The sequence below is a fragment of the Nyctereutes procyonoides genome, unplaced genomic scaffold (genome assembly GCF_905146905.1).
Source record: "Nyctereutes procyonoides isolate TBG_1078 unplaced genomic scaffold, NYPRO_anot_genome, whole genome shotgun sequence".
Taxonomy (NCBI): domain Eukaryota; kingdom Metazoa; phylum Chordata; class Mammalia; order Carnivora; family Canidae; genus Nyctereutes; species Nyctereutes procyonoides.
In genome coordinates this window covers 31,297,671-31,313,930 of record NW_026575125.1, presented here as the reverse complement: position 1 = coordinate 31,313,930, position 16,260 = coordinate 31,297,671, and the positions used below count along the sequence as shown (strand labels likewise).

The window sequence follows — 16,260 nt, the reverse complement described above, 5'->3', positions numbered from 1 at the left end:
TAAAAGGTCTTCAACCCTGTCTATGAATGACATTGATGTTCCACCAAATAAATACTAATAAAGAGAGAAATTATTCAAAAGAACCAATTCTAAATTTTGGACTTTAAAAGTATGATACCTGAAATAAAAGATCACTAAAGGGACTCAACAGGAGGTTTGCAGTGGCAAAAGAAAGAACCAGTGTACCTGAAAATAGGCCAGATAAAATGATTATTTCTAAAGAACAGAAAGAGAAAATAATGACAAAAAATTAACACAGCTTCAGAAAACTGAGAGACACCATTAAGCATACAAACACAAGCCTTATCAGAATCCTGAAGAGACAGGAAAGAAAATGCAAAGAAATAAATGATGAAAAACTCCCAATTTTTTTTTAAAGATTTTATTTATTTATTCATGGGAGACACAGAGAGAGGCAGAGAGAGCTGGCTCCACGCAGGGAGCCCGATGTGGGAATGGATCCCAGGACTCCAAGATCACACCCTGGGCTGAAGGCAGACGCTCAACCACTGAGCCACCCAGGCATCCCGAAAAATTCCCAAATTTTATGAGAAACATTAATTTACACATCTAAGAAGTCTAAAAAATTTGATTCAGGACAAACCCAAGGCAATCCCAAACTAGAAAATAATAGTCAAAGTATATTAGTAAGCCAAGACGTGGTAAGCAGCAACAAGACAAAATTGACTTAACACTTAAATCATTCCTTTGTAAAATTAACAGTTGAATTTCCATCTGAAACCTTAGACTACAGAAGGCAATGGGATGATACAGTCAGTGTGCTGAAAGAAGACTGTCAATAAAGAATACTGTTTACAGCAAAACAGTCCTTCAAAAATGAAGGAAATACTAACAAATAAGCAAAAGCTGAAAAAAAATTCATTGCTAGCAGACCTGCCCTACAAGAAATACTAATGGGAGTCCTTCAGGCTGAAATAAGAGGACATTAGAAATTAATTCAAAATCACATGAAATAAAAAGCACCAACATAGGTAACTATATAGCTATATATATAAATCAAAACAAAAATTATAAGTGTAACTTCTTTTTTTTTAATTTAAATTCAATTATCCAACATATAATACATCATTAGTATTTTCTGTGCAAACTTTTAAATTCTGCTTTCTGATTTAAATGAAAAGAATGCAAGACAATAAATATAAAACTGTTCTAGGGTCTTATAATGTATAAAGATGCAATAGGTGTAACAGTAATGGCACTAACAAGTAGCTATGTAAAGCTGATACATTGCAGCCAAGTTTCTGAATTTTATTGAAATTAAGTTGGTATTAATTTGAGCTACATTATGCTAAATTAGGATGATTATAATCTTCGGGGTAACTAAGAAAATAAGAAAAATAAAGTAGAAGACAAAAAAGAACCAAAAATTTACACTAAAAATAAATACACAATATAAAACCAAGAAGTAATGGAGAAATAGAGGAACAAAGACATAAGACAGAAAACAGGTACCCAAATGGCAATCTTAAATTAAGTATCAGAGATTAAATGAACTCTAAATGGATGGAACACTCCAATCAAAAGGCAGAGGTTGACAAAAGGGATACAAACAGATTAGAAAAAAATATAAACATTAGTTCAAAGACAAACAGATTAGGAGCAAAAGGTCAATAAAGACATACCATGCAAATGGTATAACAGAGACCTGGAGTGTCTATAGTAGTAATGGGCAAAATAGAATTTAAACCGAGCATGACAACATGAGAGCTCCATTGACCCGCTCCCCAGGAAAATGAGGAAAAGATGTAAGAATCAACTATTTTAATTGTCTGGAGATTATCCTAAGGGTATAGAGGAAATGAAGAAAAATCTATTCAGTAATATTAACTAAATTCAGTAAGAAAGGCTGTAATGTGTGGCATCTGCACCAAGAGTCCTCACTCCACCTTCCTTCCCTACTCAGTAAGACAGAAACCCTAGTCCTCATTGGCACAGCTAAGAATACAGGGTCACAACTTCCCCAGCTCCCAGTTGGAGAGCTACTTTTCTGGGAGGGGTAGGACATCAACATTTCTCATCCTGCCCCCAGTACATGCTGCCGAAGCTAAGTTTTGGGCAAGTGAAGCTGAGAGTAGTAGGGGGGAATCCCACTTCTGCCCAGCAACCACTCGCAGGATGGAGGCTCTACATGGGTGGGAAATTGTCCTTGACTTAGCTTTAAAATGGTTGTTCATGGCAGAAGCAAGCCAAGAATACCTAAAGCTATCGTCCCCTATCTCCCCTCATACTTAGATCCTAATGTACGGGTGGTACTCTGAGAAAAGTAAGTGCAACACTATCCCCACCTCCAGCTACAGAGCCAGGGTTCCGAGATTTTGCCTGGAGGGAGAAGCTGGGTTTAAAACAGCTCTTAGGGCAGCCCCAGGGGCTCAGCGGTTTAGTGCCGCCTTCAGCATAGGGCCTGATCCTGGAGACCCGGAGTCGAGTCCCACGTTGGGCTCCCTGCGTGGAGCCTGCTTCTCCCTCTGCCTGTGTCTCGGCCTCTCTCTCTCTCTCTCTCTCTCTGTCTCATGAATAAATAAATAAAATCTTAAAAAAAATAATAAAAAATTAAAACAGCTCTTAATCTCTCCCCAAAGGAATCGGTTGCATTTTCAACAAAGTATGAAGAGGACCAGGCCAAAGGATCAATGAAAAATAGTGCAGGTTGTGGTGAAAGGCAATTGGGAGTAGATTGGTAGATTCACTGGAGATACAGACTAAACTGTAGGCCTGCTAGTTTGGTAATAAACTAGTTTGGAGAGGGGAGTCTGCTTCTCCCTCTCCCCACCCACTGCTCATGCTTGCTCTTGTTATGTCTCTCTCTCCCTCTCTCTAATAAATAAATAAAACCTTTTAAAAAAATTAACCAATACCATTAATGATCCTGTGGGAGATGGGACCAGTACTCAGCTGCTACAATATACATATATTCTAAAATGTATAGTTTTCAACCTTAAAAATGATGAAACATGAAAAGAAATGGGCAACAGAAACTGCATGTTAAAGTGACCAGTTATCAGATTTAACAGAATACTGGGATGTCTGGGTGTGTCAGTGGTTGAGTATCTGCCTTCCGCTCAGGGGATGATCCCAGGGTCCTGGGATCTAGTCCCACATCGGGCTCCCTGCATGGAGCCTGCTTCTCCCTCTGCCTGTGCCTCTGCCTCTCTCTCTCTCTGTCTCTCATGAATGAATAAATAAAATCTTTAAAAAAATTCATTTATTCATTCATGAGAGACAGAGAGAGAGGCAGAGTCACAGGCAGAGGGAGAAGCAGGGTTCATGCAGGGAGCCCGATGTGGGACTCGATTCCAGGACGCCAGGGTCACACCCTGGGCTGAAGGCGGCGCTAAACCACTTTGCCATCCAGGCTGCCCAAATGAAATCTTTAAAAAAAAAAAAAAAAGATTTAACAGAAAACTGATTCAAAATTGCCATTATAAATGTCTTCAAAAAGTAAGGAAAGTATGACTAAAGAAGTAAAGGGAGGTATGATACAATATAACATCAAGTAGAGAATATCAAAAAAGAGACTGAAATTTAAAAAAGAACAAAAAAATTCTGGAGTTGGAAACTACAAAAACAAGTATTTTAAAAAATCACTAGAGGGGTTCAATCATAGATCTGAACTGGCAGAAAAAAAAAGAGCTAACAAATTGAAGATTGGAAGAGATTATGCAATCTGAAGGACAGAAAATAGAATAAAGAAAAATAAACAATCTCATACACATAATGGTGTACCAACACATGGTGTAATACAATTACTGGAAGGAGCAGACAGAGAGAAAATAAAAGAAAAACTTTAAAAATGAGGTGGGTGAGAGTGAAGCTGGATTTAGCCATGGAAGTTATTCCGGAAGGTAGCGTGAATCCATAGAAACAAATAAACCAGAAATGATAAATAATAAGGCTAATGTAATGAAAATTATAAATGTGTATACTTTCTTTTATGGGCTAAATTGTTTCCTTCCTCAAATTTCATGTTAAAGCCGTAACCTGTAGTACTCGCACAATGTGACAGTTATTTGGAAACAGGGTCTTTAAAAAGGGGACTAAGTTATAATGGGGCCATTAGAGTGGGCCCTAATTCATTCCAACTGGTGTTCTTACAAGAGAAAATGTGGACATACAGAGACTCCAGGGATGTGCACATATAGAGAAGAGACCATGTGAGGGCACAGCAAGAAGGTGGCCATCTATCTGCAAGACAGAGAGGCCTCAAAGAAACCCAATCTGCCAATACCTTGACCTTGGACTTATATCCTCCAGAAGTGTGAGAAAATAAGTTTCTGTTGCTTAAGCCAACCAGTCCGTGGTATTTTGTTATGGGAGCCCTAGCAAACTAATACAGTGTCTTTTCTTCTCTCAGCTTTCTTAAGACATAAAAATTACACAAAATTAAATAAGAAATACCCCAGAATGTTAGTAACATTACTGATTATTGTGACACCTTTGATACAATATGTCTGACAAAAATACCATGAAAAGGGGGGTAAATGCAATAGAGTTATACAAGAGTAATGTAAAAATGAAAAGGCAACCTACCAAATGTGAGAAAAATATTTGCAAATCATATACCTGATAAAGGATTATTTTCCAAAATCTATTAAGAACTCATAGAGCTCAGAAGCAAAAAACTAACCAAAAAACAAACAAGCTAATTAAAAATTGGGCAGAAGATATCAATAGACATTTTTCTAAAGAGGACATACAGATGGCCAACATGTATATGAAAACATTTTGAACATCCATACTCATCCAGGAAATGCATTTCAAAACCACAGTGAGATATCATCTCATCCCTATCGGAAAGGCTATTATAAACAAAGAAACACCAAAACATACAAACAAAAAAGATATTACAATATTGGTGAATATCTAGAGAAAGGAAACACTGGCATGCTATTGGTGGGAATACAAAATGGTACAGCCACTATGGGAAAGTATGGAAGTTCCTCAAAAAATTAAAAGTAGAAGTACCATGTAGTTCAGCACTTCCACTTCTGGGTATTTATCCAAAGGAGCTGAAATCAAGATCTCAAAAAGGTATCTTTACTCTCATGCTCATTGCAGCATTATTCACAACAGCCAAGATATGAAAACAATCTAAAAAACCCAAATGTTGGGGATCCCTGGGTGGCGCAGCAGTTTGACGCCTGCCTTTGGCCCAGGGCGCGATCCTGGAGACCCGGGATCGAATCCCACATCGGGCTCCCGGTGCATGGAGCCTGCTTCTCCCTCTGCCTATGTCTCTGCCTCTCTCTCTTTCTCTCTCTGTGACTAACATAAATAAATAAAAATTAAAAAAAATTAAAAAACCCAAATGTCCATCAGTAGACAAATGAGTAAAGAAAACATGGTGTGTATATATATTACAGTGGAAGACTATTCAGCCTTAAAAAAGAAGGAAATCCTACAATATGTGACAACATGTTTGAAACATGGGGACATTATGCTAAGTAAAATAAACCAGTCTCAGAAGGACAAATACTGTATGATTCCATTTATATGAGGTATCTAAAATAGCCAAATTCAAAAAGCAGAGGATAGAATGATGGTTGCTAGGAATTCATACTAAGATGAAATGGAGAGTTGTTATATATAAAGTTTCAGTTTTGCAAGATGAATAAATCCTAAGGATGTGATATACAACAGAGTTAATTAACAACACAGTACGGAGCACTTAAACATCTGTTAGGAGGGTAAGTCTCATGTTAAGCATTCTCCACCACCACAACAAAAAAAGTAACAGAAGGAAACTTTTGGAAGTGATGGATATGTTTATTACCTTAATTGTGGTGATAGTATTATGGTTGCATGCATAAGTCGAAACTCATCAAATTGTATACATTAAATGTGCGGGTTTTTTTTGTAGGTCAATCCTACCTCAATAAACAATAGAGAATATCAAGGAAACCAGAAAAAATGTTCTTTGAAAAGATCGATATCATTGACAAATGTTTACCTAGACTGATCAAGAATGAAGGAAAGAAGATCAAATTATTAAAATTCGGGATGGAAGAAGGGCCATCACTATTGACTTTCCAGGGGGGAAAAAGGATTGTAAGAGAATATTATGAAAATTTATGTACCAACAAATTACATAATTTGGAGGAAATGCACAAATTCCTAGAATGGTACAAACTATCAAAACTGATTTAAGAAGAATTAGAATATCTGATTAGGCCCATAACAAATAAAGAGATACAACTGGTAATGAAATAAATTACCCATAAAGCAAAGCTCAGTCCTGATGGCTTTAGTTGTGAATTCTACTGAAGATTAACAGAATTAATACCAATCCTTCACAAACTTTTCAGAAAAAATATAATAAAAGGGACCATTTCCCAAATCACTCTTAGTATCTAGTATTAATGACACAAAAAACTGATAGTCATCAGTAGAAAAGGGAATTAAACCATTAAACTCTATGATTATAAATGTAAAATCTTCAACAAAATATTAGGAAATCAAATATTATAGTGTATAAAAAAGTATTATATAGCAAGAAATAGTTGCATTCTGCAAAAGAGGAATTTGAGAACCACTAATCTGGTAGAGAGGCATGTGGGCGAATCCTGTCTGTTAAATCTAGTTTGGGTTGCCATTTTTGTTAAAAGTACTGTTAGATTTTGATTAAAACGTGATCAAATCTGGTCACTGCACTGCATATAATTTTGGGGAAAATATATGGACATTTTTGTTTTATTTTAAAGTATGTTTCATATTAGATTGTTAATAATTAAATTCTGGTAGTTTTTTAAGTGTAACATTAAAAGCTAGTTCACTTATTGTTATGGTGTTTGTAACATTAAAAAATGTCTCTATAAGAATTAATTGGCAATTAAATCTCCTTTCTTTTCTAGTGTATTATTTTTATATTTTAAAATACATGCCTGTTGTAAAATGCTGATTTTACACATTTTGTAAGTGGTTTTAAAATTTTGAGTTTATATGCCCATTGACTAAATTTGAGGGTCACATTCATACAAAGAAGAAGGAGTCTTGTGCTCTACCAAACGAATCATGCACCACCTCTCGTTGAATTTTAATTTAATCTGAGATAAATCATAAAGTAACAATAAAATATTATATTTTTTGAAAAACATACAATTATAATAGTCTACCAATTCCTGGAACTTTGAGATTTCCTTTCAGCTCTACCACTAGAATGTAAGACTAACTATGTTTGATCTTGATTTCCTCTGAAGAACTGCAGTCAGTCATTTGGTTCATTTAAGGGCATATTTTAATACTGGATTAATGCTACATATTCTGACATTTTTTTTGTTCTTTGCATTCTAAAACTTTAATAAAATTACAGTAAATAAAACTCTCCCCACGTAAACAAAGGAACCATAAATTCACCAGTAACTGTTTTAACAAAAACAAACTGTTTTGTCAACGATAAATGATGATTAATAAGAAACTACCAACAGCCTAGGAATACAATGATTTTAGAAACTGGAAATTATCAAATACTAAAATCATAAGCATACTTACAACTTCTAGTGTCAACACAAGTACTGTTGTGAGGATCTGATTTCTAAAGCTGATGGCAACAGTGCATAATTGAAGCAATACATGGGTATCACTGACCAACTTCTCTCTCAGTATGTAAGTTTACAAAGAGATTTGTCTATTGCGACCTTAAATAGTACTTAAGCATTTTATATTCTTTTCATCTCAAATCTGTGTTGCTGTTATTGTTTTTGTTAAATCTCAAGATGCACGGATGCATGGTTAATGCACAGTTTAAATTAATCATGATGCCTTAAGCTAAAATGCATGTTCTGCTTGAATCAATATTTCACTTTCAGAAATTAACAGATGGAATAAAATTAGAAGTAAAAATGTCTATTAATTAAACATTTTTAAAAATTAAAGGATTAGTACATCTCAACAAACTTAAAGCTCTTAGACAAAAATCATAAATTTGATATAACCAATCTTAGCTTTAAATAGATCAAATAGTATTTCCAGAAAAATTGATTTATCATCATTTGTTGTTTTATCTGATGATGTCCATAAATTTACTATAGTGTAAACATATAAAATTTCTCAAAATGGCTCACATTGAAAAAAGTAACTTATTCCCTTTAAGATTGGATATGACTAATTGCAAAGAAATTATACAAAAATGTTATATTAACACACCTGAAGTCCCCAGCAGTGTGGAAGGGATTTTTAACATTCACAGTGATTTCTTTCCATTTATAACATGGAGATTTGCAATGTATAATTTCCTAAAGTAAAAAAAAATTAATTCTATATGAAAATAAAAAAGAATAACCTGAATTGTAACATATAAACTTAAAGTATCTAAAAAATAGTACATTTAAACATTACAGTGATATTAGTTTATGTAATTCCCCTTATCCCACAAATATTGTACTGCTAAAATCTGTGTGGGAACAAATAGAAATAGATCTTACCACATTACTGAATTATTTGTCACAATAGTGTCTCCTAAATTGATTTCCTTGAACATGCTTTTGTTAATGACTGAGCATGATTCCACATTTGGAAACTAATCAATCACGTATATACCTAATACACATGACATAAGGAAGAGGCAGGGTGTGTGTATGTGCATGCTCATAGCTCATGTGAGTGCATGAATATCTCTTTGTGAGTGTGACATGCCTGTGTTTATGATGTGGTGGCTATACTGACATATTTGTACTGTAATAAAAGCACAAATGTAAAATTAAAACTTCAAATTACCTGAAGGACATTCATGGAAAATAAGATGCTAGTAATTCTACATTTTTAGACTGATCATGTTATTATTTTATTTCTCCATTATTATCCAGGCCCCTCCCTGGTTTACTAAAACCATGAGTAGCCAGATGGAGAAATTAACAGACCACATGAGCTTCAGGTGTCAGCTTTTCTGCCCCAGAACCATGTAAATGACAAGCTAAAATCATCCAAGTCTCATAGATACATATGGCAGGGCAATGTTTCATTTCGGAGAATTTGTGTGGGAGGTTTGGGAAGTCTAAGACTTTATCATTTAGGAGGAAATCTGAAGATCAGGACGCACATCTCAGTGATAATCAAATGTCTGCTTCCTGTTCTGAGCGTCTGTACCTTGTCAACCAGCCTGTCCATGTGAGCAACTTAATGCTCTCCTTACACAACTGGCCATTACTGGAGTCAATCTCTTTATTTCCTATTCACCCCAAATCCTTTATAACCCATGTGGAAATCTGGCAACATAACAAGTTTACTTCTTTACTATACAGCCATGGTATAAAATAATATTTAGACAAAACAGCTACAAGAAGTCGATGATAGCAATATCACGACCATTTTATAGAGATTTAAAAATCTTTCATTCTTTGAGATATAAACAGAATTCTGTCTGGAACAATATTGCCTCTCAATAAATGCCAGTCTTAGCATTATCTTTAGAATGGATTTGAGCCACAGGACACTCAAGATAAATTGATGAATGTCCCTATCAGAGAAGAGAAACATTTTCTCTGCCACATAAAACACCAACCCTTAATTCAAACAAAAACAGACAGAAGCCCAGGGACTGCTTTACCTTAAATCACAAGTCTCCACAGCCGAAGGGAATGTAAGTTGCTACATTGTATATAGTAAATGATTCCATTATGGAAAGAACAAATATAATCCTAAAAATCTGACCTTAAAGGAACACTCAACACAAATCCTTTCAAATTATCTTATAAAACTGAAGAATTATTTCCACACTCTTTTTTAGAATTTTTTTTAAATTTTTATTTATTTATAATAGTCACACACACACACACACACAGAGAGAGAGAGAGAGAGAGAGAGAGGCAGAGACACAGGCAGAGGGAGAAGCAGGCTCCATGCACCGGGAGCCCGATGTGGGATTCGATCCCGGGTCTCCAGGATCGCGCCCTGGGCCAAAGGCAGGCGCCAAACCGCTGCGCCACCCAGGGATCCTTATTTCCACACTCTTAAAAAAATAAATAAATAAATAAATAAAGAATTATTTCCACAGAAAGAGTAACAGAGCAAGAATATCAGAGACACAGAAGGCAAGAATTGTGCAAATGTAATTATGTGCACATGTGTCTGTACAAACATGACTTCAAAGAACAGAAGCTGTATAGAGATAAAACTTGGAAGAACAGCTGTGCTTGGGGCACTGAGAAGAGAAGCAAACATACAAAATAGGTAAAATTTACTTACAATGGCTTTAAAATTGAGGACTTCACCCTTAAGAGCAAAAGTCATTGTAGCGCCTCCTATTGCATGTCTACATTTTGAAATTAATAGTAGTGAAGCTTCAGCAGGACGAAGAAAGCGACTGGTGAATTTCAGAGTGACACTAATTTGGTTTCTATTTAGTAAAAGATAAAAGAGGAAATATTTTACTGAAAAAACACAAGTATCTTTTCAGCATAGATCATGTGCCTACACTCTGCGATATACTCACTTCTACAATAAAATTGAAGACTGCTACACATCTCAGCAAGTCTACAATCCAGTTTTTGTCATCAGTTAAAACATCTTGATCCTATCTGTAAAATCTACAGTTACCTTCAAATGTACATAGAATTTACCAAGTACTGGATTTCCAGTTAGCTGCAGGAAATGATGTAGGTATTTTTGAGGTGAAATTCATGGACTTTCTGTGCTGTTTAGGTGAACTCTTAATCATATCACTGTTTTTTTTTTATCACATAGACAAAAAATGAGAAAGATTAAGAATTAAAAAAATACTTAAAGCCATGGTTGAAAATAAAATTTAAATCTGGAACCAAAGTAATAGTACATACATAGGAGGATTTTTATTTGAGAGAAACATAAATAAAAGAAGGAAAACAGAAAGTCATGTCCATCTCCCTTTAACCTCAACTTCCTAGTCTAAAAACACAGTAAAATGGTGAGGAGCCTATGGATTTGGAGGAGATTTCACTTACCAGTTTTTAGGGGAATGACTACACATAGCACCCTGACAATCTGGCATGCCAACACACACAGGCCACATATACAAGGCTTAACTACAGTGGATAAAAGTCTTGGCAGAAAGCCAAGATCCACCCATAACATAAGAGCATAGAGACACATGAAGAGTTGCTATAAGAACCTTTCTCACTTGCCTCTCTACCTTCCCTGAGAGGGTATCCTCAGTTTTTCATTGCCTCCTAGATTGTGATACAGTAGGAGGGTTGCTACCTAGTCCCCTTCAGGGGAGAGTTACAGGCTATAAAACTGCTTAGTTGCAGCATGAGATTGGCTGTCAGCAACAGGGTGCCCTACCATGCATGATGTATTCATCAACAAAAGCCTTTTTGCTGTGGCATTAACCTGCACAAGGGACATGGGATCTGGCCCTTTTGAGAACTTTAATGTAAGTAATGAAGTCCTTGAATAAAAAAAAAAATGGGCTCAGTGTTTCTTAACTGGCTCTTTCAGCCTTGCCTTGCCTTGGCACAGCTGTGGGTAAAAAATCTTGAGGAAATTTTATATTTGCTTTTGCTCTGGCTTTTAGCATAGTTATCACAGTTATTCCTTTGTACAAACTATCACCTATTGCCTTCTCTTAGGATACTCATATTTGGAAATGAAGATGGGAATAGATTCAGTGTCCAGCTTTGGCTTAGCTTCCCTCAGATCCTTGTGGAATTAATGTTAAATAGGTAAGTCTATGGAGCAGCAAAAAGTAAAGTGAATTAAGGACTTTCAAAATCAATAGAAATACAAACCTGCTTTTTAGGGAAAATCACAACTCACATGTAGTGGGAGTGGGGCTGGTCTTTACTCAAATATGTCATCACTAATCTCAATTTGTGCAAAGGGATATTTTGTTGGTCATTAAAAAGCTCATGGATTTGAATTTAATTAAGAACAAAGAATATTTGACCTTGAGATCTTTTTCAAGATGTATAGGCTCAAATTCTGTGTTAGGATACCTGTGAATAACTTAGGATTTTTATAGATATCCTAAAATTCATCATTAGATCAAGTCATTCATTCATTCACTCAATTGATATTTAGAGAATTTATAATGTTCCAGGTACTGTTTTAGATTTGGGGATATAGTAATTAGAAAAAAACCCTCAGTATTCTTGATCTCCTGGATCTTGCATTCTATAGGCATTCAGACATTAATTATGCCATCACGAAATAAATGTGAAAATTATAAATTATGTATGTGCTAGGAAGTGGTATGATAGCATATAACAGGAAGTGTGGTATAGTTTGAAAAATCTGAGGAAGGGATCTGCTAGGTGGGATATGAAGGATGAGAATGAGTTAGCCAGAACGAATAGAGGAAGAAAGAAGGCATCCAAGGCCTCTGGTTTGAGGAATTATGTGTTTGAAGAACTTACCAAAGGCCAGTGGTGCTGTAGCTTAGAGAGCAAGAGTGTTAGCAATACAGATATATCCAAGAGCCAGTGATGAAAATCATGTTGAGATATTCAGCCTATATCTTAATGGTAATAGGAAGCTATGGGAATATTTTAAGCAGAGGAGTGATAAGCAAATTTGCATTAAAAAATGTTTCCATTCTAAGATAGAGGATGGATTGCAGAGAAACCTTTTAGTAGTCTATTGTGGCAGTGCAGCTTAAAGATAATGGTACATTAAACTAAATGTGGAATAGGTGACTAAGAAGAAAAGATGTCAACTTTAATATATATTTGGTAAAATCAAGAGACTTGCTAACAGATTGGATCTCCATGGAAGTTGATTTAAAAAAGGTATTTGAAAATGGCCATAATCTATATAACATGCATTTAATAAATGAATTTATGGACCTATACTTAAATCCTATGAAACACATTTTAAAATATAATATCCTTTTTATAAAATCAATGTCTGGTTTTAGGACCATGAAGATTTGAGCCTTTCTTGAGTATAGATGTTTCTTTTGAAATTTTGTAGTCAGATGGAGGCATGTAAATGACAAGGATTCCTTCCTGAATGTGTTAGAAAGTTCAGAATCAAATGGGTGGTCTACTTGGATAAATGTCTTAGGTCTCTAAAAATGTGTATAATCATAGGCTTCATATTAATTTTCTTCCTTTTATTTTCTTTTTGTTCCAATTGCCTCCCTCTCATTAAAAAAAAATCTTGATATTACACGTCTCTTGTAGGGTACTTCAACTTGGCTTTTGGAAAAGATGGAAAATAATTTATAACGTATCATTCAATATCAGCGCCCAAAAGGTTCAGTGAGAATAACGTGGAAAAAAAGAAGCAGACTGCTTTTCCAAAAGTATACTTTTACTTCTATGCAGTAACTCTATGGTTAAAGCTAAATTTAATCATCAAATTAGATGCAAAAGTAAACATGTTTGTTTATATGTTGCTGTAGCTGTTTAATCTATTCTATGTAAATGATTATCTCTGGGAATTTAAATCCACAGCTGCCAGAAAGAGTCATTATTAATCATGATTTAGAAAGACTCTAAGGATGTGGTACACATAGATAATTATATAATACTTAATAATAATAATACTGCCATTTCTTTTTTATGAAAACAAAATATTTTCTGAACCCTATTTGTAAAAAAATGAAAGACTAGGAAATTACTTAGCCTAGCTAATAAAGATGCTTAAAGAACCACCTAATAATAGTACTCAAGCCTACAAAATAAAATGCATCTAGAAAAGGAAATGATTATTTTGTATGGGCAGCCTGGGTGGCTCAGCGGTTTAGTGCTGCCTTCAGCCCAGGGCGTGATCCTGTAGACACGGGATCGAGTCCCACGTGGGCTCCCTGAATGGAGCCTGCTTCTCCCTCTGCCTGTGTCTCTGCCTCTCTCCCTCTCTCTGTCTCTCATGAATAAATAAATAAAATCTTTTAAAAAATAATTATTTTTTATATATATTGAGAATTAAGTATTATCTTTTCTGGAAACACTTCCATGGTTATCCCAAGAATACTTAGGTGCTTCTTTCTATTTTCCTCTAGTTCTATACACACAATATAAATAAAGCAATTATCAAATTATATCCTCATTGTGAATTTGTTTATTGTGCTAGATTGCAAACACTGTGAGTAGTGTTAATATATTTTCATCTATGAATCACCAGCACTTCAAATTGGGAGTGGGAGCAAATACTTGTTGCTTCCTAATATGTTCCAGCTACAGTACTAGGTGCTTTGCCTATTTAATTACATTTATTCCTGACAAAACTGTGGGTAAATATACTGATCCTTGTTTTCTTTTTCTTTGTTTTTTTTTTTCATGTTTTATTTATGAGAGACAGAGACAGACAAACAGAGAGAAGAAGAGCAAAGGGAGAGGGAGAAGCAGACTCCACACTGACCAGAAAGCCTGACATGGAGCTTGATTTCATGACTGAGATCAGATCTGAGCCGAAACCAAGAGTCGGTCCTTTAACCAAATGCACCACCCAGGAGCCTGATCCTCGTTTTCCAAATAAGAAAAATGAGGCTGGATCATAGAGCCTGTGCATAGCAGTATCAAAGCCCAGCATTTAATTGTTAAATGACATGACAGTAGAGTTCTAGACCACAATGGCTTCTGAAGCTCAGATTTATCACCTAAGAGAAACCTCATTAAAATTATAAGAAAGAGATTTTTTTTAAAGCTGCTAATTAGAAGAGGCTATTGATGAGCATCTCGGAACAGAGGTTAATAAAGGAAACAAAGCCGCCCCACAGACTCCTGGAGAGGCCATTTCCAGAAATGCCCACTTGCATGGAGCTCAAGATGGGGTTCAGACAACTTCACTGTCCTCAAGGCCAGTACAGTATGTTGGGCAATTGGGCATTAATGTTTTTCATCCTAAGATAAAGATTTGTGTGTATATACAGAACGACTATACTTTTCTATTGCCGTGTTATTAAATATGAATGGATAAACAACTACCACAAGGCATTAGAATAAATCCTTAAACATAATACACTGAAAACAAAATAAACATTAACAAATGACCTAAAAGAAAATAAAAATATTTACATAAGAGATGAGGACATCATAGTCAGAGACATTGATGAAGATAACCCCAATTTAAGAACAGGACGCCATGCAAGAGATACTCAATAAAAATGAAAATACTCTTGCAAATATACATGTAGAGGGGATTCTCATTTTCTCTCCCTTTCTTTGCTTCTCTCCTCTAAAGAAACACTTAGAAAAGAAAGCTTGTTGAAAAAAAAGGGGAAAAAGCAGTGACATGAAAAATACTAGTGATAAGACAGTATACATAAAGAATGCAATGAACAGGTTCAATATCCAACAACTAAAGGTTGGAAAATGAGAAATGAGAAAGTGGAGGGGAGAGAATTATGAAATTATTTAAGAGAATTTGCCAGGGCTTATGAGAAACTTCATATTTAAAGGACTCATTATGTACCCAAACAGTGAATAAAAAAAGACCCTCCTTGAGGCATTCTAGAGCTGTCTCAGAACACAATGGAAAATCCTAAAACCTTCTAGAGGTGTTGGAAAACAGAATTATAGTAGACTTTCTCATCACAAATAATGAATACTATAAGGCAGCAGAACAATTATTTTAAGAGTAATGAGGAAAAATCTTTCCAACTTAGCAAAATAAACCAAGCAAAATATAAATCAAAGGTAAGGGTAGTAAAAAGACATGCTTAAAAATGCAAAATCTTGGAAAACTTATCTCTCATATATATTTTTAAATATTTTATTTATTTAGTCATGAGAGACACAGAGAGAGAGGCAGAGACACAGGCAGAGGGAGAAGCAGGCTCCCTGTATGCAGCCTGATGTAGGACCCGATCCCAGGAACCCAGGATCGCATCTTGAGCCAGAGGCATATGCTCAACTGATGTGCCACCCAGGTGCTCCTCTCATATTTTTTATTAGGCTTCATAAGGATTTTTTTAAAAGTAAATATATAAGTAGATTAAGAAAGATATTAGTTTCTATCCAAAGAGAAATAAAAAATGTTCAATATTGACATCTCTTCAGTAGGTCTGGAAAGCAATCAGTCCAAATCAGAGGAAAAGGCAAAGTGCTCTAGAAATGGTATACTTGAAAGAAAGAGACTTCAAGGATTGTATGAACTTCTTTAGAATTTATTGATTTTCTCAACTTAAAGAAGGAGGAGTCAAAAGATACTTTTTATACTGATGGTATAAGAAACATATTAAAATAGATTTTCACTCTTGGAAAAGTAATAAATAGAGGACAGAACTAGTGATGTTTGGAGGGATGGCAATAAATCTGGAGAAGTAAATAAACTAGGTCATTAAATATTATAGCTATACATCAACAGATTATTTCTGAAGTTGACATA

At 35.1% G+C, this 16,260-nt stretch overlaps 1 protein-coding gene across 1 annotated transcript in view; it reads right to left on the bottom strand.

Annotated features, from left to right (window-relative positions):
* CFAP47 (cilia and flagella associated protein 47) overlaps positions 1–16,260 on the bottom strand; it is a 491,966-nt gene that overhangs the window by 243,976 nt on the left and 231,730 nt on the right. Inside the window, exons 38-39 of the mRNA XM_055338249.1 lie at positions 10,198–10,348; positions 8,161–8,249 (exon numbers count right to left, since the gene is read on the bottom strand). Of these exons, the coding sequence (XP_055194224.1) occupies positions 8,161–8,249; positions 10,198–10,348 (240 nt within the window). The remainder of the gene's footprint in view (positions 1–8,160; positions 8,250–10,197; positions 10,349–16,260) is intronic.